The 20953-nt window shown below is 46.5% G+C and overlaps 2 protein-coding genes across 6 annotated transcripts; one reads left to right on the forward strand and one right to left on the reverse strand.

Moving 5' to 3' along the window:
• Window positions 1–149: 149 nt before the first annotated feature.
• LOC308055545 (E3 ubiquitin-protein ligase RNF113A-like) lies at window positions 150–6280 on the forward strand. The gene is made up of 10 exons (XM_080369630.1): window positions 150–303; window positions 647–723; window positions 847–951; window positions 2416–2523; window positions 2805–2914; window positions 3120–3226; window positions 3807–3896; window positions 4779–4872; window positions 5554–5660; window positions 6134–6280. The coding sequence occupies exons 1-10, from the start codon at window positions 204–206 to the stop codon at window positions 6211–6213; spliced, it is 978 nt and encodes a 325-aa protein (XP_080225756.1). The 5' UTR covers window positions 150–203; the 3' UTR covers window positions 6214–6280.
• Window positions 6281–7356: 1076 nt separating this feature from the next.
• Window positions 7357–20863, reverse strand: STRADA (STE20 related adaptor alpha). Of its 5 annotated transcripts, XM_080369626.1 has the most exons (13): window positions 20785–20863; window positions 20514–20574; window positions 19279–19336; window positions 18387–18415; window positions 14720–14822; window positions 14084–14205; window positions 13860–13968; window positions 13612–13735; window positions 12556–12727; window positions 11817–11921; window positions 10246–10487; window positions 9514–9556; window positions 7357–8830 (listed from the first exon to the last, which is right to left on the reverse strand). In XM_080369626.1, the coding sequence occupies exons 2-13, from the start codon at window positions 20523–20525 to the stop codon at window positions 8678–8680; spliced, it is 1272 nt and encodes a 423-aa protein (XP_080225752.1). In that variant the 5' UTR covers window positions 20526–20574; window positions 20785–20863; the 3' UTR covers window positions 7357–8677. The 5 variants fall into 5 exon arrangements, with proteins under 5 accessions (XP_080225752.1, XP_080225751.1, XP_080225753.1 ...); XM_080369625.1 differs by lacking the exon at window positions 20785–20863 and having other exon boundaries at window positions 20490–20749; XM_080369627.1 differs by lacking the exons at window positions 18387–18415; window positions 20785–20863 and having other exon boundaries at window positions 20514–20749.
• Window positions 20864–20953: the final 90 nt, after the last annotated feature.

The following is a 20953-nucleotide window of genomic DNA, read 5'->3' on the forward strand; positions in this document are numbered from 1 at the left end:
GGGAGAGGGAGGGGGCCCAGGAGGGTGCGGGGGGGCCGTGGCCCTCACCCCTTGCTGCGCCCCCCGCCCCTCTGACCTGCCGCCAGGGGGCGCCCTCCCCGACGGCGCCGCTCGCCCCGGCGCCCCGCCCCTCCCGCCCCGCAGGGGGCGCTGCGCGACGCGGGCCTCGCCAGAGCCGCTCTAGGCGCGGGAGGCGGCGCAAGATGGCCGGCGAGGGCTCCGTTTGCAGCTTCGTTTTCAAGAAGCGGGGCCTAGCGGCGGGCAGGGGCCGGCGTAAGCGGCCCAGGAGCGACCAGGAGCAGGGTGAGGGCTGGCGGGGCTCGCCGGGCCGCTGCGGTACCCTGGGGAGCCGAGGGGGGACCTGGAGCCACCCCGGTGTCCGTGTGGCGGAGGGGTGGAGGGCTCTGCCCGGCCGGGCCAGCGCCCTGGGACTCCCGCCGGCCTCCCGCACCTTCCCGCGGGCGGCCCCGGCCCGCAGAGTGAGGAGGCTGCCAGCGGAGCCTGCGCCGAGCCGAGGGGCTGCCCTGGGGCCGAGGGGCTGCCCTGGGGCCGCGGTGGGGCCGAGGGGGCGCGCCAGGGCTGTGGGGCTGCACAGGGGCTGAGGGGCTGCCCAGGGCACACCTTTACCCTGGGCTTTATCCCTCAGAGAGCAGTGGGGAGGAGGCCAGCACGGTGGTGCGGAAGGAGCAGCGGCGGGAGACCCCCAACCCCATGATCCAGAAGGTAAGGGAGCCGCAGCGGGGCACCGCTCCATCCAAGATGCGTCTGCTGTGGCCTGCCGAGCTCAGGGCAGATGCGGTGTTGGAGCCTTCCATCCTTCACACCTGCTGCCTTCTTGCCCCTCAGACCAGGAGGTGCGCAAAGGAGAGGCCTGCATATGCACTGAGCAGCAGTGATGAGGAGGATCCATCAAAGGGGATTGGAGTCACTTACAAATCAACAAGGTCGGCGGTAAGGACTGGGCAGGATGTGGTTCTGGGGTGCGCGGTTGGGTGGGACTGGCAGATCCCACACTTGATAGAGAAAATTTGCCTCTGTGAATGTGGGATCAGCCATTCCTTCTTTTCATCTATTTGTGCACTTCCTTATCCTTTCCCTCTTAATAGACAAGCACCTTGTGCTAGGTTTATCCTCCTGATGCCCCCTGCAACCTCAGGAGACCACCTAAGGTTGGCCTTTCCCTCTTAGAGATGGGAATTAAAACCCCAAGATTGCCAGTGGACTTGCCCAACATCGCACAAAATTTTCAGGAGAGGGAGCACTTGAATCAGGTTTGCCTTGCTGTTGGGTTCGTGTTTTCAGTTTTAGGACATCTTCCTTTGCAAAGAATTCAAGGTGACTTGGGAGCTGGTCCCATCTTCAGCCTAGTGATGGAGTAGAGAGTTCCAGAGATGCCATTTTTTTCCTGGGATTGATGGGTGGGGTGTCCTGGGTGTCCTGTTAACATCTGGAGTGGAGAGAAATCAGCTGTGAAGGTTTGGGCAAAGCTCAGATTGCTCTTCCTACACTAGATTTCTCTCTTAACTTTCCTCTTGATCCAGTGAAGTTTGGCCCATTAGTATGAGCATGGGCAGGATATAAGTAGGATTAAAAGTAGGTATCAACACATGTTCCTCTTCAGGCCTATTTCCTTATTGTCTGTGCCTCTGCATACAATGGTAATAATGCCTAACTGTCCCCAGTCGAAGCTGCAGGGTCAGACCAAGGTGTCCTTGTCACATTAGAGATTAATATGATTATAACCTCGTGCTGTAATTATTCACTGCTTTAACTGCTGCCAAGGGGGGCAGCATGTTGTTAGCCCTCCTTGCTGTGGGAGAATGGGAAGGGAACAGGAGATGACAGCTTTGGGGCTCCAGAAGGTTTTTGTACCTAAGTTGGATTCAGTTTTAATTGAGGCTGGCTTTAATTATTCTTTGGTTTCTATGCAGCTGTTCCTGAAGATCTGATAAAACCTAGGAGTAGGTGGCTGTTCAGTCCGTTAAAGAGGAATCTAAACCAGATCACTGTGTCAAAACTGAATGCAAACCACACACAGCTGGGTTAAAAGTTCAGGCATAACATCCTGCCTGTAGGTGGAATGGTCTCATGACTGGAGTGTTGGACATGGGAGAGTTGAGTTCAGCTTGCAGCTAAGCTGAGGCTGAGTGTGAAGGAGTAAAGTAAGGACAAGTGTTTCCTGACTCTCCTGCAGGCTAAAACTTGGGAGCAATGGCTAATTAGCACTCTGGGCTCTGCAAGCACTGGCCTGGATCCGGCCCATGGGGGTTTCTCCCTGGCAGATGCTAAGGGATGGTAGAAACTGGTGGAACGTAAAGCAGGCCATGTCCTACCAAACCTTGAGGTAGCCAAAGATCTCTCTGCCTTGTACAGGTTTTCTTTCTGCTGTTGTCACAAGTTCTTCTTGCTTTTCAGAAACCAGTTGGCCCAGAAGACATGGGAGCCACAGCAGTGTATGAACTGGACACAGAGAAGGAGAAAGATGCCCAGGCCATCTTTGAGCGCAGCCAGAAAATCCAGGAGGTGAGTCAGCTTTGCTCTGTAAGAGCTAGTGCTCCACAGCAGGACTACGTGTGCTTTATTAGTCGCCTTCTGCACACCAAGAAGAGTTTGAGTCTCTTCCTCCCTGGAAATTTGAGAAGCCAAGAGTGCAACCCTTGCAAATAGGCGAATTTTTGGGCTTTATTTATCTTGGTATTAAGGAAGGCAGGGCTGGGAAGGGAGACAGGTGCCAGAGTAGTGAAAGCTAATTTGTGTCATGAAGCTTTCCTGATTCTTAATCACCTTTCTTTTTGCTTTCCTAGGAGCTGAGAGGAAAGGAAGATGATAAAATTTACCGTGGTATCAACAACTACCAGAAGTATGTGAAGCCCAAGGACACGTCGATGGGAAATGCCTCTTCAGGAATGGTCAGGTAGGTTGGTGATGAGCCCCAGAGGACTGGGACCATGGAGGAGCTCCGGCACCATCCCCAAAGGCACCTGTGTGGGGCTTGAACTTTGCTGTTACTGCCAGCTTCTTTCTGTCTAACAAGTCTAGTGCCTGGTTCTGAGCAGGCCCCCAGGGGCCTTCTCCACCACAGCTGCGCAGCCGGCCTGAGCCTTCTCTCACCCTTTCAGAAAAGGACCCATCCGCGCTCCGGAGCACTTGCGGGCCACGGTGCGATGGGACTACCAGCCTGACATCTGCAAGGACTACAAAGAAACTGGGTTCTGTGGCTTTGGAGGTGAGTGGATCCTTGCCTGCAGCTGAGCATGTACTGCGCCAGGTCTGCTAAGGGATCCAGTCCAGCTTGTGATCCCATGTTTGTGGCGCTGAATGTCCACTCACTGCTTTACAGGCCGTTTTTCGCAGAGCTGGTGTGTGACGCTGTTGCAGAGTTGGTTTGTGTAACATTCCTGTCATTTGTGTCAGCCTGTCTGAAAGCTGGTGGCCTCATCATCGGTGGTTATGAGTCCTGGGAGGGACCCCTGGGATGTTCCAGGGGCCCACATTCCCACAGGTACTCTGACCACTGAGGCCATGTGAGGGGTGGGATTTCCTGTTTCCTTTTCCACTCCCCATGTGTAAACACTGCAGCTGTTGCTGTGGCACGCAGAGCATCATGCCTGCAGACTGTCAGACCCGAGAGGGATCCTGTGCCTGCTCCAGGTGCTCAGCGCTGCCCTAGAGCACAGGCAGGAGGCGAAGCAATCGAGTTTTGCCTTCTGCTGGGCAAAGCTCGAGTTGCCCCTGATTGAGGTGTCCTATTAACGCTTTACCCTGCGCAGCCTAGCTGTTAATTCCTCATTCTTTGTGTTGCTCAGACAGCTGCAAATTTCTCCATGACCGCTCGGACTACAAACACGGCTGGCAGATTGAACGGGAACTGGATGAAGGCCGGTATGGAGTCACTGGTATGGCACCACCCCTCTGCTCTCCCTGTCCCTATGCTAATGGTGAATGGGGCTACCAGGTCCTGCCTTTTATCATACCCTAAAATGAATGTGACTTGGGGACCTTGGATCACTAAGAATGAAATGGGTCCTTCGCTGTCTCAAACTGCATAGGTCCCATGTTGAATTAGTGTTAGACAGACAGGGCTCTTTATTCCAAAGCTGTGGAACTCCCTGCTGCAAGGTAACCTTGGGGCCAGTCAGACAGTGCTGAGCAAACCTGCTGCTTCTGGATAGTCGCAGACTGCCACCAGAGAGAATTATTTCCTCCGGCTTTCTGTAAAAGGCTGGCACTGCTGATCTGTGGGTCCCAGTAGCGAGCTGTGTGGAGCCGGGGAGACATGACCACCTCCTGCCCCCCAGATGCCCAGGAGGTGGGATGCTTTTGTGCTACATCACATCATTTCTCACACACGGTGTCAGTAGCTGCGGCCCAAGGCCCTTGAGTATGGCTCGTGAACCACTGTGCAGTTGTAGGGAAGAGGGTGTTCTCTGTTCAGTTGGAGCCAAAGAGTTTTGTGGCAGCTGGTTTGGAAGAAAATCTGAAAAATAGGAGGGGGCTGGAGGATATGTCTCTCTATAGCAGTGAGTGGGTGAGGCAGAAAAGAATTTGCTCCTGTGAGATGAGCAACAAGCACGCTGGCTTATTAGACCTAATTATATCTCAGTCCTACATGTGTTACTGACATTAGGAACACCCAGATGCCAGAGCTGTATTGTTTCCAGCAGAGATTTAATCACACCTGCTGTGCTCTCTTCATATTTAATATTTCATGCCCCACGCATGGGCTGGTCTGGCTGCCTCTGCTCTTGCTCCAGTCTGGTTAACTTTCTCTTCTGCAGAGGAGGAGAACTATGAGGTGAGCAGCGATGAAGAGGATATGCCTTTCAAATGCTTCATCTGCAGAAGTTCCTTCAAGAACCCCGTGGTCACCAAGTAAGTGGTGGTTTTGGCATGAGGAGCTAAGCATCTGCTGTGGATCCAGTTCACTAGTCATTCACTGTCGAGGCAAATACAAACACTGCCCACAGGCTGGTGGGTGGAACCTGCTGCTTGTCTGCCATGGCTTTCTGGCGGGTGAGGAAATCCTCTGAGAACCAGGGAGTCGCATGACTGCACCTGGAGTATCTCCTTGGAAGGCATCTCAAGCCTGTTGTCCAGACACCTTTTAGATTTCCACAGATGCTGCCTCATTACATCATCTTTCCCCTTAACCTTGAGATTTTGTTTTCACGCCGTCGTTTCCTCCTGGCTGCTGAGTGGCACGCTGCATTGCGTGAGCGGAGAAACAAAAGCCTGAGGAAGCCAAGAGCTTGGCAAGGATGAGTAGTAGGCGGGAGGGGCAGCGTGGCCATCACGTACTGCCAGCTCTCTCCCACACTGCCAGCTGTCTTGCTGGGTACCCGAGGCCTGGAAGAGCTCACTGGTGGCTCTGTACCACCACTCCACATCAGCAAAGCAACGCTGAAACACCTTTCATGGGAACAATGATGCAGAGAAGTTCTGCATGCAGCTCACACTTGCATCTCCTGGGGACCCCAGTAGTCAATTATTTCTAACTAACTCCTGGACAATGGTTGTATCTGGTGACGCAGCGGCCTCTGTGTCTCTGTACAGGTGTAGGCACTACTTCTGTGAGAGCTGTGCCCTTCAGCACTATCGCAAATCCCAGCGCTGCTACGTCTGTGACAAGCAAACCAATGGAGTCTTTAACCCGGCAAAAGGTAACAGGCCCCTGTGGGAGAGAGGGCTTTTGGTGGGAGCATCTGGAGCAGTGAGGGTGCTAGCTCCTGCGATATCTGGGTGCTGAGCCTGGCCCTAAGCTGGAGCTGCCGGCAGAGCTTCCTTTAGTGCCAGGAGAGATTAATCGTTGCCTGGGTGGCTCCATGGGTGCAAAATGAGGGTCAGTAGCTTCTGGTGAGTAGGGGAGGATGTGCCACAGGAACGGAGGCAGCAGCTTGTCCGATGGTGCAGCTGGCAGGTCAGTAACGCACCGACGGATTATCTGACTTAACGTCCGATACCCTGAACTCTGCAAACAGTGGTAGCTCCTAGCTGAGCCTTTGTGTCAGCAAGTGATTTTTGGTAGCTGCCCCAGTTCTTGCAGAGGCGGGTGTTTACAGGCCCTGGACACCTGGCTTTGGTGTGGGGCAGCCCCTGCACCTGGAGTCTCATCCTGCCTATTGCTGTTTTTCAGAGCTCATGGCAAAACTGGAAAAACACAAAGGGGAGGAAGAAGAGCAGCAGCATTCAGACCATGGAGAGGATCCTCAATAGCAGAGCACCCTGTTTTATATTTAGCTGAATAAAGCTTTCATGGGAGAAAAAAAACCAAACAAAATTAGAGCAGTTGCCCTGGGGCCAGTAGCTATAGCCAGTGCTTGTGTATCCAACCAGCAACTAAAACAGTGTCCTGACTGTGCCGGGCTCCTTGCTCGCTGCTCTGTGAAGGCACAAGACAGAACAGGTAAGGCCAGCCTCGAATTGTGGCTGACCACAGTCATCTGTTGCCATGTGCGCTGCTGGCAGGACCCAGCAGCTGCCTCTGTGTGCCGCAGCGTGCCTAGGCAGGTGCAGAAGGCTGTGCATTTGATTATGTTGTAACTTCTTTTTTTGACCAAGGTGCTGTTTCACTCCTAACTTTACACTGATCCTGCTTGCTACCTGCTGCTGTGCAAGCCTAAAAATTAAGTCTGTAATCTTTGAGCATGTAGCAAGCTGAAAGCATGGAAAGGGATGAGAAATACTAGCTTGCATTAAGTTCCCCCTTCACCCTAAAAATGCTAACTCAGGGGAAAGCAGGCTAGTAGTGCTGCACTTAGCTGTGATTTATTGTAGCTCAGTGTATTCCCTCCTGTCTTTTCTGTCTGCCTCTTGGTTCCTACAGTTCGAGAGGCTTCAGTGGGCAACACACCTCTCAGGTTTCCTTATAGAGGGATGATTCATCTCCAAATCATTAGCTCAGTCCCCAAGGTTTTATGCTGAGTGGTACTGTGCTTTTTCTTGCTGTAAGTATCAGCAATTCAGTTGCTGTCCAAGCTTAGCAGGAAAGGGATAAGGATTTTCGCAAGCTGCAGACTTCCTAACAAGCTAGGAAATTAAGATCTAGTCACTGTAATAAAATTAAATCAGGAGCCAAACATGATCATAGGGAGGAAGAAGTGGGCTTGTCCTATCTGTTGTAGCCTGCCCTTACAAACACCCCTGCTCTGGAAGAACACGTTCTACTGAAACTTTCAGAAAAGAGCAAAAGTAGTTGTTCACAGCTACTTTGTTTAGTTGAAATACATTTTTGAAACACAAAGGTAGTTGCAACTTCCAGGTGAGCTGGATGAAAGCAAGGAAGGGGGAAGGGTAAGGTGCATAGGCAGCCTCTGTCATCATTTGCCATCTGCTCCATCAGCTTGCAGAAACAGCAGACTTTTAAAAAAACTTCAGAAATATTTTATTTGTTTTGGCAAAAAATTAAGAGTTGACAAACTTTATCTAAGTTCAAGTACAGTTTATAAACACAAGGAGCTGTTGCCAGCACCACTACTCCCATCAACCACACCTACAGGACTGGATCTCAGTGCTTCACTAAAAGACTAGAAGACCTCCAGCACCCAGTCCTTGGAAAGGTCAAACTAAAAGCCTTAAATACACCTCCAAAAAACAAATACCATGGAACAGGGGAGCACTGCCTCAGCAGCAGGGCAGAGTCACACAGCCACGAGTCAAGGGCAGCCACATGAGAAGCAAGCTTTTACCTGTCATTCCGTCAGGGAAGGCAGAACAGCAACAGTAAGGGGAGGCTTAAGATCAATTCTGTACACAATGTTTAAAGAGGAGTCATGAGCAAGAGGATTTAGTACAAAAATCGACTTTTCCTCTGTGCCAGGGTAAGTCGCTGAGAACAAGCTGGTATGAGTGTTTCATGCTGTGAAACCAGCCCAGCTAAGAGGAGGCCCAACTAGTGCTGTGGGGATAAAAAAAGCTGGTACATCATACAGGCGTACACACTTGCTTTGTTGGCCCAGGCAGCCATGGGAGGAAAGGCTGGAATGCCCCATCTGACCCAGAGTTCAGAATGCTCAGTATGAAGTGAGAGGCATCTCTCAAAAGCTCTCTCCAGAACTGGAAGAGAAGAATCCAGCACTGCAGAGGAATGCCCAATGCAGCGAGTGTGCCTGGAATGGAATCAGGCTTCTATCTCCCATTTTCCATCACAAAGCAGTAACTAAATTTAAAAACATAATCCCTTCTTTCCCCATAGACTTCCCTCAGAACTTCCCCTGTGGCAACACTGCAACAGTAATCTGACTAGCTCTAGGAGAATGCCCAAAACTAAGAGCTGCCTGCCTCCCCTTAACTCTAAGGCACCCTTAAAAGAGAAAGAACCAAAGAGGGTAGGGATATGCAGCCTTCAGCTGTGATATGAGGAAGCCAGTGATTTTTAGAAACACATAAATAGAGACCATAACTACACAGACTCACTCAAATCCATTCAAGTGATCTACCAGTGCTCAGCTGCTCTGGGCACAGCACCATCTGGAATACTCCACAGTTCCTTGGGGTTGATCTTCTCCAGCTCGGGTCTGTCCACTTGTTTCCAAGCTACTTCTTAAGTAAACAGGCAGCTGAAGTTCCTTCGCAAGAACCTGTAAACTCTTCCATGTGTAACATTCATCACCTTTTATGAACAGGACCAATAAATTACAATGTCCAGAAAGCACCTCCAGAACCAGGTATAGTCCCTGTTCTAGAATTCCCAGTCATCCACATCCAGCTGCTCGAAGTTTGATACCAGCCCAAAAATGCCACTGAGATCCTGGGGCTGTGTTCCTTCCAAATTGGTGATTGGGGTGACAGGGCGCAGAAGTTCAGGGAGTGCTTCAGAAGCACGGCGCTTGATCTGCACAGAAAAGAGAGAACTCGGCTGCTGAAATGCTTGCCCACACTTGCACATCACAGTCAAGCAGCAACAGCGCGTGTGGTTACAGACAGAAACAACACAGTACTGTCCTCCCACCCGCAGACATGCAGGGCTTTCACGCTGCACCCTGTAACAAAGTGCTTTGCATGCAGTCTTTTCAGCAGCACGAGTGCTATGGTCTTGACGAGATCCCCTCGGCAAAGCACCACCCAGGCCCTCAGCTCAGAGCAAGGCAGACAAATGATTTTAGGAGCAGCAGAGCTGCTGCCTCTTCCCACAGCAGAGCTGGAGCCCCCCAGCCAGCCACACAGCGGTAAGCAATGCGCAGGTCACCTCACTTTGGTCTCACTAAGAACCAGGTTAGGACTGCCTTGCCTCAATACTCAGTAGCCTGTGGGTGAAAACCTGTTCTGGCACACGGGACAGGCAGATTTACACCCTCTGTTTAGGTAAGAGATGCTTTGAGAACAGCCCATCCACCTCCCAGGAGAATGTGAGGATCACCACGCTGCACTACAATTAGCCAGCAAACTAACTTAATCCTTTCCAATGACAGAAAATGCAGCAACTCTACATTCCCACCTTCAGGTTCAGTGACACAGCAAGGCGGCAGCTACAGAAAAGCCACTGGTTTTTATCTACAGAATAAATTATTTCCTTACCTGTTTGAAAAAGGGATGATTAAGCAGAGTGCCTGCGCTTGGCCTGTAGAAGGGAGTTAGAATAAAGTAAGCACACAAGAAAACAGTAGCATTTAAAGGCAGGTAGGGGAAGAAAGAAGAGACCGGGGTCTTTTCTGCCCGTCTCATTTCTCAGCTACAGGATCTCTCCCTTTTGTAATCAGTAGCACTGTTTATTATGTTCACATGATGTTTTACCCAAGTAGTTCAACCTTCTGTGCAAGTTACCTACTTGCACACCCCAACATTTGGTCAAAGGAAAGTTTCTGAGCAGTGCAGCATGCTAGAGAAGTTTGTCATGACTAAAGACAATCTTAGGCTCACTACAGAGGAAAATACAGTTCTTCATCACTTCCCATTGTTATCCTCAGCTAGCTGAACAGCAGACATCCACAGTGATGGAAACTGGGTAAACAGTCTCACAGTGATGAGAAATTAAAGCTGTTCAGTTTTATTTTCCTGACGTGTAGCACCACTCTACTCCACAAAGAAGGCTGCAAGATAATTCTTCAGGCTGTCTTACAGAAAGTGGCCAAAGCATTAACACTGCTCTTGGTTTACATACTTGGACTGCTTTTCTCAGTGTACAGAGCATATCCTCACTCCACTCCACTACACTTCTGGGAAGAAAACTTAAACCTCTGCTGGCTCTCACGGCTGAAGCAGCCCTAGAATAACACAGGTCTGTGACAAGCAGCTTTCACCTGGCTTTACCTGAAATCGGGGTTCCGCTGGAGGCACTGCTCTACAAAGTTATGGAAGTAGGTGGAAAAGGTCCGAAGATAAGGGTGCAGGGTTGGCTCTCCGTTGGCTGCTCTGACGTTGCTAATAGCCATGCTCTCGCCCATCCCATAGTTAGCACTTGAACGGGATGTCTTCATAGTCAGCTCATCAGCAGGAATTGTGGTGGTGTCTAGCAAGCAGGGAACAGTTCCATTCAGCTTTTCCAAGAGCATCTGGGAGAGAAAGGGCATAAGCAACATCACACACAGTAGACATTTAAGATTTCCCATGCAGGCATGGCACCCTTCTGTCTTCACATCTGTGTAATTATTAGGAAATTAAGGTTTGTGTATGAAAATTAAGGGTTATATGAAAAACTTAGCATTGTTCACCTATAAAGGAAAAGTATAAAATCAAAGAGCTCTGAGGATGGGACATGGCTGCAGCAGACATGCGAGGAATCCACTGACACAGCAACTCCCTGCAACATACCAAGGAGGGTGGAGCACAGTGCAGACTCCGTGGCCATGCTCTGTGATGATAAATGGGAAGAAATGGTCCTCAAAGAACTGATAAGCAGCCCATCTGGTCCCCTGAGCCAACAGTTTTTCAAGACCTTGCCAAAATGCTACCTTTTGGTGAACTTTGCTCATTTTAATGTCATTTTAATACCAAAACACACCTCCATCCCAAAGGCTACCCGCCTCCGAGGTGTGACCACTCCTCTTTGAGTCTGTGTCCTCGATTTTTTGCAAACTTTAAACGTGAAGCCAGAGAAATTTACACCAATTACGATAAAAGGTATGTACGACTACAGTCACTCAAACTCCACCTTGAAGGTAGAAAGGATATAAAATAGCCAAGGAAATGGGGAATTTTTGGAGGAGAAGATTTTACCGTAAGTCAGGGGAAACTCCATCCCAGACTGCCTGACTCCTGGGACCGGCCGATGGGCTGAGCCTTGCTTCTCCCCCTACTTGGGATGCCTTGGGTGAGATTTAGACTAAGCACTTTTCTCGGGAATCTTAAAAATCTCTCTAGAGAGTTACTCCCTAACATTTATAGCCAGGCTGTATTATTTATAACCTTTTCAAGTGTTTTGTACTTAATAACATCATATTTGCACATGCTTTCTTGCAGAAAGTCACTATCACCGGCAATCCAAAGAACCTGTATATCTGTTGCACAAATAAAAACCGCACTGTCTAAGTAGCCAGTTGTCACAGTTTCTCACTGAACGTGACTGCACCCTAGAGTGCGGCCACGCTAGTTCATGAGCATGACTGGACTGAAGGTGCAGACCGCTATTAGTGTATCCAGAATCATGGTAGTTTAATTTACATATTAGACACAACTGGACTGGTAGTGGCATACTAGGTATCACTCAGAATTTAAACCTAGCCACACCTAACCTCCCATTCCAGTGAGGAAATTTAGAAAGCAAGGGGGTTTACTTTCTGCCAAATTACTCCATCTCTTCTAACGTAACAACATCCCAGTGCAACAAAGCATTTCCATGTGCCAGGATGAAGGATGAGGAAGGAACAATTTTTAAACCTTACCTGAGTAGAAGGCATGTCTTTAAATGGTACGTGTCCATTTGCCAGCTCACAGGCTGTTATCCCTACACTGTAAATGTCAGATTTTGCATCATAACCCTGGAGATTCTAGATGAAAAGAAGAAAAATTAGCCTCACTTATATGAGATGGCATGAGCGATACCCATGATTTGATATGCAGAACAGCAAACCCAAATTATTAGAGCAGAAACAGTACAACCCACGTATAGGCTGGTTTATTGTGGTGGTGGGTTTTTTGTTGTTAAAACACACAGTTAAGGACAACATTTATTTAAATTAAATCAGCCAGCTAGTGGGGGTGGCATCTACCTTAGGGCAACTGTCACCTAATGTAACACCTCGCTAACAGGAGAATCTGTAGAGGTACCTACAAGAAAACTGTTTAGTCAACTAGATCAAATTCTACCCACTTGCCCTGTGCCCGCCCAGGTATGTTTCCTCTGGCCTCTCCCTTTTCCTTGCATTTGTGCACCTTCCTCTGAAGGGAAGGGAAAGGCAATGTGGTAACACGGGCTTCTCAGTAATTCCCCTTTTTGACAGGAACACAGGTTTTCCCTTACTAGGGGTCACTGTGTTTAAGGTAAAAAGGATAGAGCTCATCGCAAGAAAAACCCTGTGGCTTTTGTCATGTCCCCTGCCATGTCCACCCAAACATGCCAAACTCAGAAAGTTATACAGAGATACCATGTGTCACTAAAAACTAGCAGTTTTTTAAACACACCTGCTGCAAGACTTCAGGACTGAGCCAAGGCAGGACTTTGATGCTGTATTTGGGAAAGTCATGAACAACTTTGAGTCGCTGCCCATGATTGATCATACTTAGATTACTTCGCAGGCCAGAGAGGTATACCTTCCCGTCTACAGAGATCAGGATATGGCTGGCTTTAACACTCCTGGGGAAAAAAAAACCCAAACAAACAAACAAGTAAAAATAGTCAGGTTCTCTGGCCTCAAGGGCGTTATGTTCCTTACAGCTTTCCCAGGAAACAGTGCAGAAGGGCAGTGCAAAGGGCTTAAGGCAAGCATAGGTAAGCTGAACTTATTTTACAGTACATACAAAAGAAGTAATAACCCATAATAACCTAGAAGTTTCAGCACCTGAAATGTACTCTCACAACAGAAGGATGTATCAAAAAGGAAAAATATGCTAGTGGGTGGAGACAGTGATTTAGATTAAGAGAAGTTGTAGTTATTAAAGAGAAATTGATCCTTAGTGAGCACCTACAGAAAGGACAAAAGCTTACTCTGGACAGCTCAACATGCAGGCCAAACTTATTCAGCCTCCTACCAGGAGCCTGAGACTCCTAACGACCATCCTGAATGCTGTGCAAAACCTCCAAACACAAAGAGGACTGTATTCATCCACTTTGCAGGTTCCCAAAAAATGTTTCTGTGACAAGGAGAAATGCAGGACTAGGGGTTATGGACCCAGAACCTTCAATAACAACAGGGCAACCCCATGCCCCTCCACTGTCAGTCTCAATTTGGAGACTATCAATAGTATGTGAACAGAGCCTTCAACATGAGCTGCAGTTGTGACTCACAATACACAGTGGTCTTCGGGATAAGTCTGTTCCACAGTGACACTTTCATGCACTTCATTACAATCAATTATGTAATTCCCCACAAGTATCAAACTGACTTGCTCTAACAGAAAATACAGAACTTGATACTGCATTCCACATCTCTTGAACTATCCACTCTAACGATGAAGTAGTATTTCTGAGAACTTCCAAGAGAAGGAAAATGGATCGCCTTTTTTATATTTTTTTAGTACCTATGTACATAGCCCATATGGTGGATGTAGTCAAGTGCTTTCAATACACCTTGGAGGATATATGCAATAGCCAGTTCGCTCATCCCATCCATGAAATGGGTACAGATTAAATCTTTTGCAGAACCTAAAAAGAAACAAAACACCTCTCAATTGGTCAGAAGAAAAACCCAAAACCCCCCAAAAAACTACACCTCTTAAATTTCATTTCACCAAATATGGTCAGACAAAGGTATTCCCTCTGCACCTACCATAGGCCATGAAAGATGTCACTACCCATAGCTCATTGTCAGCTATGAAAGTTGCTTTGTATGGCACGATGTTAGGGTGGTTGAAGAGCTTGGAAACATGAAGTTCCCCCTAAAATGAAAAAAGATATTTTGATTAAATTTAGTAAATGCAGGAATATGAATACAGTATTGATAAGCACGTCCTCTCCTAAACTTGCATTATGGTACTAATGGATTCCTCTTACCTGCAAGAATGTGACCATTTCATTTGTGCAGGCCTCCAAGTCCACTCTTCTGACGGTGACGTACTCTCCTGTGGGTTTATACCTGGCCAGGTTCACAACCATCAAGTCTTCAAAGCCTCTGCCTGAAAGAAAAGGCATTAAAGCTTCAGCAACACTTTCTAGAATCACACACTTCTGGAGAACTCCTTCAGTCCTTGACTCTTAAATAATCTTTACAGGCGTCTGCTGAACCTATTTTTTGCCTTGTGAAAGAGTATTTGTTCTTTCAGACACTACCTTCTTTGGCATGTATCCCACTGAGCAAAATCCTTCCCCCCAGTAACATTATCCTGTCTTCCAAGTTCAGGACTGAAGCAGAAATAAAATGATTAGGCCACAGCCCCGACAGGGACAGGTTTCAGACTGCTTCTGCTGATTTTATACTTCACACCCAGTATCGTTAACCCATCACAAGCTTCTTTCAGTTGAAAGCCTTTGGAACTAGCATCTCATTTTGTATTAAAGTAATTTTAAAATCAAAGAGGACAGGCATCTAACATCAAAAATAAGCAAGCAATCAAGAAAAGGCCAACAAATTTGCAGGTTTTTTTCTTTGCAAAGAAGAATTCTGACAATCCAGCCCACTAGTACTATTACCTATGATAGTGAGCAACTCGTAACAGCTGCTGTCTGGTAGGAAGTTGCTCATGGTGTCCCTTTTAGGGGAAGAAGCTATCGACTCGGAGCTCGCCTCATTTGTCTGCAGGGGGGAAAAAAAAATGAAGTTAGGTCAAAAGAAATAAAGATCACGTGCTGGAAAAATCATCTGCTCCTTGTATTATTATACACCTCAAAATAATAAGACAGTACTGAATACAGAAAAGAGATTTTAATTGCTGTTAGAATTATTTTGAATAGCTATTTATCAATTGAAATCCAGGAGATGCCTCATTTCAGAAGATCCAGACATCTGTGTTTCAAAACAGGTAACCGTAACAGACAGGTTCTTAATTACTGTAAGCTAGAATTTCTTTAGGAATATTGGATAAAGCCAATTACTACTCCCCAGGACAGCTTAAGCACTGCTGTATAGTGACTACCTTTCTCCCGTTAATTACGAACTTCTATGCCACCATCCTGTTGGCCTAAGCAAGGCCGAAGGAAAGTTTGTTTATAGCACTTCTCTGCACTGCAGCAGTCTGCATTCCCCTCCGATGCTGGGGGCTTCTGGTTCTCAGCTGCTCTGTGTAAGACCAGCACAGCTGAAGCTGCTTAACTGAATGGTAGAAGTGATGAATCAACTTAGCCCAAGATATGAAGACCAGACACAGATGAAGAGAAGCTCCAAATGAAAGCAAAAAACTTAACTGCAAAGCATTAACGCTTACAGGAGGGGAAAAAAGAAAAGAAAAGACAAGACCCCACGCCACATGGGGAAGCAGCACTCCCAAGCCTCACAGCTTCTCTTCACTACATCTAACATAAGTTATCTGCTTTATTTACACACACATAAATCTTTCCAACAGGATTTTGCTTAAGACAAACTTCAATGTTCTCGCAAGTTCCACTACACTAATTCCCTCAAGTTTCCAAAGTCACAAGAACATCCTAACAGAGGTCCAAATTTATTTGGTGGCTAAGATCAGATTTAGTTATCTCTAATTTCCAGCACATTAACTCCTGACATTTGGAATTCCAGATCATTTTTTCCACCTCATTCTTTATCAACTGCAAGTGCCCTTTATCAGACCTTTCTCACGGTACATGAAGCAGAAAAGGCTTGTGCATGTTCCTTAGAGTGAAAGCAAATACTCTTTTTCCCATCACTGAAAGATGGAAACAACAGAGTGACAGCTGAACAACAAGGAACTTGCTGTTCTACACTCAGTCCAGGGCGCACATAGTGTAATAAGCACAGATGGAAACTTGCCATAAATGACCTTTAGGTCCCTGAGTATACTTCGAGAGTAAACTAAGTCACACTTCCCAAATTCTACCTTTTCAACTGACTTTGAAGAGCACATATTTTACCCCTCTTTGCCTACCTTTAAAATAGGTGTATTTTTCAGTTAAGGGAAAAGGCAAAACCTAAGATTTGTGAACAGTGCTATGGCATAATTTCAGCTCAAACAAGTCTAGCACAGCAACTCAGTTCTGTTTCACAATAGCTAACCCCCGAGATCTCAGCAATCCCAAATCCTTTATTCTAGTCTTAACACTACACAGTGCTTTTCCTTGGTTAAGAACAAACAGTGACTTCCCATTTACAATTTCAAACTTCTGTTAAAGATGCCTGTCAATTCTGATCTTAATTGTATCATTTGTTACTTCTTCCAGCAATTTCACAGTCCTGTCAACAGCAAGACTGCCAGGAGAGACACACAGGCAGATGGAAACCTCTGAAGCAGAAAGGCACCACCAAGGAAATGAAAGCAGGAGGCTCTGATAAGCAGTGTTATGGAGCAATGACAGCTGGCGAAACACTGAGCAATATGTAAGTGGTTTGCTTTATTAAAGTCCACTCCAGATATAGCATAAGCCAACAAAACAGATGCAAAATAAATAAATAAATTTAATCTTATTAATGGTGTATGTTGTTTCAACAGTAATGGAAAAATACTGCAAATTCCCTTTTTAAGTCTTCCAGTGCATCAGAGGTCTTCACTCACCTCTCTTCATGTTAGCAGTGACCAATAACTGAGTTAATGCAAAAAAAGCTCTACCAGAAACTTATTGTAGTACAAGAGTTTAAAAAAAAAGAGAAAAGTTAAACTGAAATGTCATTTATGAATTACTGCAAAAAAGCTCCTCAGTAGTTTCACACGGGACAGCTTTTGGTGTATGGTCAAAAGCAAAAGCAGCTGCAAAATGAAGTCACATATGACTAGCTTTATAGCATGACATTCATTAAGAGCTAGCTTTCTGGCTTGTTGATCTGATTTTAATTTGAGATAGGTTGTAGGAAATTAATCTTTGAAAAGCAACTACTGTTATAAATGCCATGAGACAATAAGTTATGTGATGCTAGCAAGGATCTGCGTTTGCCAAATGACATTGATCTGAGTTAGGAAGGAATACTGGGTTTTGTTCTGCTGCCTGCCTCTCCACCTCCTCATTCCCTCACTTTCAACACAAGCAACAAAAAATTTCCTCCCACCCCTCTCCCAAAATCATTGTACCTTTTTCTATAGCCCTGCAGGAAAAAGCAAGCTTTTATTTAGATGCAAAAATCAAAATGAGAGTCAGAAATACTGCTGCAAAAATGCCCAAACCCTAAGTGAATATTTCAACAAAGACAAAACAGATGCTAATCTCAATTTGCTTCCAGTCCAGTATACATGTAACACTCAGCAATTTTAAAAAAGGTGTGAATTTACTTGCCTTTCCACAAAACATTCCATATACATCTCATATTTTCAGCTTTGTTCGTGCCAGTAAATTACAATGGCACAAAAATCAGTTATAAGCAGCTTGAACTGACACAGTTATAATCAAATCACACTTAATTCATGTTTGTAATTAGCTTAAACTAAAGCAACACCTGCACACTGAAATGTTTCAATATGGTATGGGTAGGTGGAAAATCATTTAGACAAATATATTCTATCCTAAATTGTGTTATTCTATGAGTGTTGTTCATTATGAACCAGATGGCGTGCTATCAGGGCCTGCAGAACAAAAAGCATCAAGGTAAAGTTTTCAACTGCCAGATTCTGGCTGTATGTTTTTAAACAGACATTCCATGTTTCTAGTGATTTTAGTTTTTAAGAGGCAAAGCTCTCCAAGCACGCACGGAATTGGCTCTGAAGATGACCAGACAACAGAAGGTAAAGTCACCTCAGCTGAAAACTGCATAATGTTTGGTTTTGATGCTGGAGCCTCTGTTGTGGCTGCTCTACAAGGAAGAGAAAGGAAATTGGAATCAATGTGTTCAGAAGAGAACACTGGTTTTGAACGGCCAACATAAAATTATTTGGGCCTAGTCCCATAAACTAACCTCTTCCTTTTATACTAAAAGGCTGCTATAAGAGATTAGCGTCTTTGAAGAATCAGATCTAAGTCATCTCAAAAGAAAGACCCTTGGGGGGCTGGGGACAACACAAATACAAATCCAAGAGATTAAGTTTAAAGTTTTGAACTTGTCACATATAGTTTGAAAACCACACACCAAAATCTCTACTCCAGGGTGAAACCTGTTTCCACACTTGTAGAGCTAAATATAGAGATGAGATATATAACTAAGATAAAAAGAAAAATCAAACTTCCACAAGGAATACTCTCCATGCAATGAACCACAGCACCACAGCCTGCAAAAGTCACTTACTTTTCTCCGAGAGTCACCCGGAGGCTGCTCTGGAGTAAAGAAATTAATTGTTCACCATGTTGTGTTCAACAGATGCCCATTAAAAATATAGCTGGAAAACTGAGTAAATAACCCTGCATAATACTTTTTGATACCAAATATATACAGTATATTTTTTACACAAAGACATTTAATTTACACATAAGGATGCAGCACTAAAAATAATCAAATTGCAGTACAAGTATGGGCATTAAAGAGATTCAAATAGTGCAACTGTTCATATATTTGACATAAATGGAAAGTGACACATTTTTTAAATTATACCTCTAAACACATTCAAAAATGACGTATCTGCTTTGCTTAAATACTGAAGAAACTATCAAAAGTTCATTTACAGTAATGAAAATTCTTTTACTTCACCTGGAAGCTCAAGATCTAGACCTCTTTTCTATGCTCAGATTGCTTTCCACGACACTGATCAGGAATTCTGCATCCTAATGGGCAATTTTGTTTGTTATGCACAAAGCAGAACAGAAACCAGTCAGCATTCCCGCAGGCACACTGGGGAGCCATCATCAGAGTTTCAAAATCCATTTTTACTCAAAAAATTATAATTAACCTTCCCAAATCTCAAATTATCTTTTCATAGCAAAAAAGTGGTTATGCTAAGGAGTAGAGAATTCAGGGTCTGAAAACAGTACCGCCCTCAACTGATTTCCAAATAACTCGCTAGATCTTGGATGCTTCCATATTAGCTTTTATGGTAAGCCAACATGGATAACACACTATGGTGCTACAACCAGATTCATTCATCTCTTTTACTGTTAAGATATATATTTACAACCAAATTAACAGACCTTGTGGCTAAAATAAAACGTTTCTAACAATGTCATCTAATGATAGGAAAACTTACCTCCAAACAGTTCGAACTCTCTTAAGCCCTCAACAATGAACTTTTCAGACACCCACCGCTGAAACAAACAAACAAAAAATCCCCCAGATAATTAGTTATTCCATGCAAAGAGAAGTGTCTTTTCCCCATCCCCCACAAAATAATGTAAGATTCATAGCGCTTCAAGGATGCTACTGTGGTCTGAAACTGATTAACTGCCAACACCAGAGTTGCATCCTTACTTTGGACAAGGATATTCTCTTCTTGTGCCACTGTGACGGCATGCATTCAGCAACCACACAGGTGCTACTGCTTTTCCTGACCAGCATGCACTGGCCATAAAGTTAACATCATTTTAGATCATTCAAACAAGAACTTTTATACATGCACATACAGTAAAAACAGTAAGTGTGCTACAACTCTCTTACAGGCAAATAAAAGTTGCTTGTTTGGGTGTAACAGGTATAAAAAAAGCTTCAACTATTTACAACGAGGTGATGTCTTAAAGAACTTAAATACTTTGTCTATTTATCTATTGACCAAATGCAAAATTATAACATAAATACTTGAAAGCTGTTTGCTTCCACAATTCATGCTTAAATTCACATTAATTTAATGTGAATTAAATTAAATTCACAGCAAGCGTTAGGTTGTGCAGAGAAGTGTTTCTATCACTATTCAACTCTGTGATTCAAAGAAAAAAATTATTTTTGAGTGTGCACAAATAGTGCACTCTAGGATACGCGACTTTAGGTTTGCAGAATGCTGATCATGAAGTTAGTGTTAAACAAACACTGCCACACTGGAATTGGGAAAATACGGGGGAAAATAGCTTATGTTGTTTAGTGCAAGGGAAGCCAGTCCTAGAAAGCACCAAGTCTTGAGGTGACGATGACCCAGAACTCAGGTATAGAACACCACTGACCCAAGCGGTTTTCTCGCATGAAGCTTCCTCACTTACAAGTGCAGAATTACTCAAAGCGTTTAGAAACCCAAGCGAAGGTTAGGCCGCAACCCCAAGCAGCAAGTGCCGGTGGGGGGACTGAGGTGAGGGCAGCGGGCCCGGCCCGGCGCTTTCCCGCCCTTTTCAGTCACGGCGGCGTGGGCGGAGGGCGCGGGCCCTGCGGTGCTTTCCAGGAGGCCGGCCCCGCCGCCGCTCCTCTGCACAAGCGCAAGGCAGGCTTCACCGACACCCGGCGCCCGAGGGAGGCTGGAAGGCGTTCAACACTCACCCTAATCCGCTCGGGTTTACTTACAAGAAAAGACATGGAATCCGCGGGTGTGCTGCCGCGCGCAGCTCGCCAAAGGACGGGCAACCTGCGGGCACAAGAGCGGGTCACCCCCCTCACGCCTCACCCCGGGACCGAGCGCCGGGGCGGCGCTTACTCGCCCTCGCCCAGCCGGGGCCCGGCAACCCCAGGCCCGGGGCGGGGGGGGGGGCCGCGGAGCGCGGCCCTGGTCCCGCAGGGAGAGACCCGCCCCCGCCCGGGCCCCTCACCCGCTCCCCAGGCTGTGGCTGCCGCTTACCGGCAGGAGACGCCGCGCGTGTGACGCCAGCACGCCGCCACGTGACGCGTGCGTGACGCTGCGGCTCCCGCGCCCGCGAGCGGCGGGAAGCCGCAGGCGCCATGTTGGCTCCCTCAGAAGGCGACCGAGGCTTCGCCCCTCCGGTCCGCCCGGCCGCTCCCACCCCCTC

The sequence above is a fragment of the Falco punctatus genome, assembly GCF_963210335.1.
Source record: "Falco punctatus genome assembly, chromosome: 19".
Classification (NCBI taxonomy): domain Eukaryota; kingdom Metazoa; phylum Chordata; class Aves; order Falconiformes; family Falconidae; genus Falco; species Falco punctatus.